This window comes from Phaethon lepturus, unplaced genomic scaffold (genome assembly GCF_000687285.1).
Source record: "Phaethon lepturus isolate BGI_N335 unplaced genomic scaffold, ASM68728v1 scaffold2009, whole genome shotgun sequence".
Taxonomy (NCBI): Eukaryota; Metazoa; Chordata; class Aves; order Phaethontiformes; family Phaethontidae; genus Phaethon; species Phaethon lepturus.
The window spans coordinates 1,467-2,939 of NW_010561060.1; the positions used below are offsets into that span (position 1 = coordinate 1,467).

At 57.4% G+C, this 1,473-nt stretch overlaps 1 protein-coding gene across 1 annotated transcript in view; it reads left to right on the forward strand.

The window, feature by feature from the left end:
* Positions 1 to 348, forward strand: part of RS1 (retinoschisin 1) — a gene marked incomplete at its 5' end in the record, with an annotated part of 1,788 nt that extends 1,440 nt beyond the window's left edge. Inside the window, one exon of the mRNA XM_010293844.1 lies at positions 104 to 348. Within this exon, the coding sequence (XP_010292146.1) occupies positions 104 to 348 (245 nt within the window). The remainder of the gene's footprint in view (positions 1 to 103) is intronic.
* Between the last annotated feature and the right edge of the window lie 1,125 nt (positions 349 to 1,473).

Here is a 1,473-nt window from a genome sequence, read left to right on the forward strand (position 1 = left end):
ACCCGCAGGGGTCTCCCGGAGTGCCTGGGCAAGTGCGGCTGAGCGCCCGCCGCCTGCCCCGCGCTGTCTCCCGGGGTAGGTGTGCAGGTGTCCGCCTGTGCAGCCGCCCTGCCTCACCACCGACGCCTGCTGCGGCCGCGGTCCTGCGGTGTAAATGCCCAGCCTGCAAAGGCGAGGGCTCTCTTGAATAAAATGTTGCTTCACACCATGCCTGGTGATAAAGCTAAACCCTGCTGTGACCCTGCTGTGAAGATGACGGGTGTTTATGTGGCACACATCGGGCAAGTCGAGACGGTTCATGGCCGTGGCTTTGAGCCCATGAGATGGGGTGCTTCTGGCCCTCCCTAGATTGGAGAAATCATTGTCACAGGGTGCTGTGGAGGCCAAAGTAAATGCAGATGGAGTCCAAAGGCCGGGCTTGGACTCTCTCAGGGAGTGCAGGTCTGTGCTTTATTATTTGGCTCTGAGCCAGGCACCCCCTGCTGCCCCACGAGGGCCAGGGAAGGTTTTTGCACTGGGGCAGACATCTCACCCTGTTTTTCCACATGCTCCTCCTGCCAGTCTCTGCCGTCCCTGAGACAGGGTCGGGGCCAGATCTGGCCAGTCCCCGGAATGACCACCATGACTCCCAATATGACCACGACTTGCCCACCAAGGGCAAGTCCTACCACCAAGGGCAAGTCCTGCCTGACCAACCCAGTGGCCTTCTATGGTGAAATGACCACATCAGTGGACAAGGGAAGAGCTACCAATGTCATCTATCTGGACTTCCGTAAGGCCTTTGACACAGTCCCCCACAACATCCTTCTCTCTAAATTGGAGAGATAGGTGTTTGATGGGTGGTCTGTCGGGTCGATGAGGAATTGGTTGGATGGTGGCATCCAGAGGGTAGTGGTCAATGGCTCAATGTCCAGATGGATATCAGTGACAACTGGTATCACTCAGGGGTCCGTACTGGGACCAATACTCTTTAATACATTCATCAATTACATAGTGGGATCGAGTGCAGCCTCAGCAAGTTTGCAGATGACACCAAGCTGAGTGGTGCGGTTGACACGCCTGAGGGACAGGATGCCATCCAGAGGGACCTAGACAAGGTCAAGAAATGGGCCTGTGTGAACCTCATGAGGTTCAAAAAGGACAAGGGCAGGGCCCGGCACCTGGGTCGGAGCAACCCCCAGTATCAAGGTACAGGCTGGGGGATGAAGGGGTTGAGAGCACCCCTGGCAAGAAGGACTTGGGGGTACTGGTGGATGAAAAGCTGGACAGGAGCCAGCAATGTGCACTCGCAGCCCAGAAGGCCAACCATATCCTGGGCTGCATCCAAAGCGCTGTGGCCAGTAGGTTGAGGGAGGTGATTCTGCCCCTCTGCTCTGCTCTGGTGAGACCCCACCTGGAGTCCTGCGGCCAGCTTTGGAGCCCCCAATGTAAGGAGGACCTGGAGCGGGTCCAGAGGAGGGCCACCAAAATGAC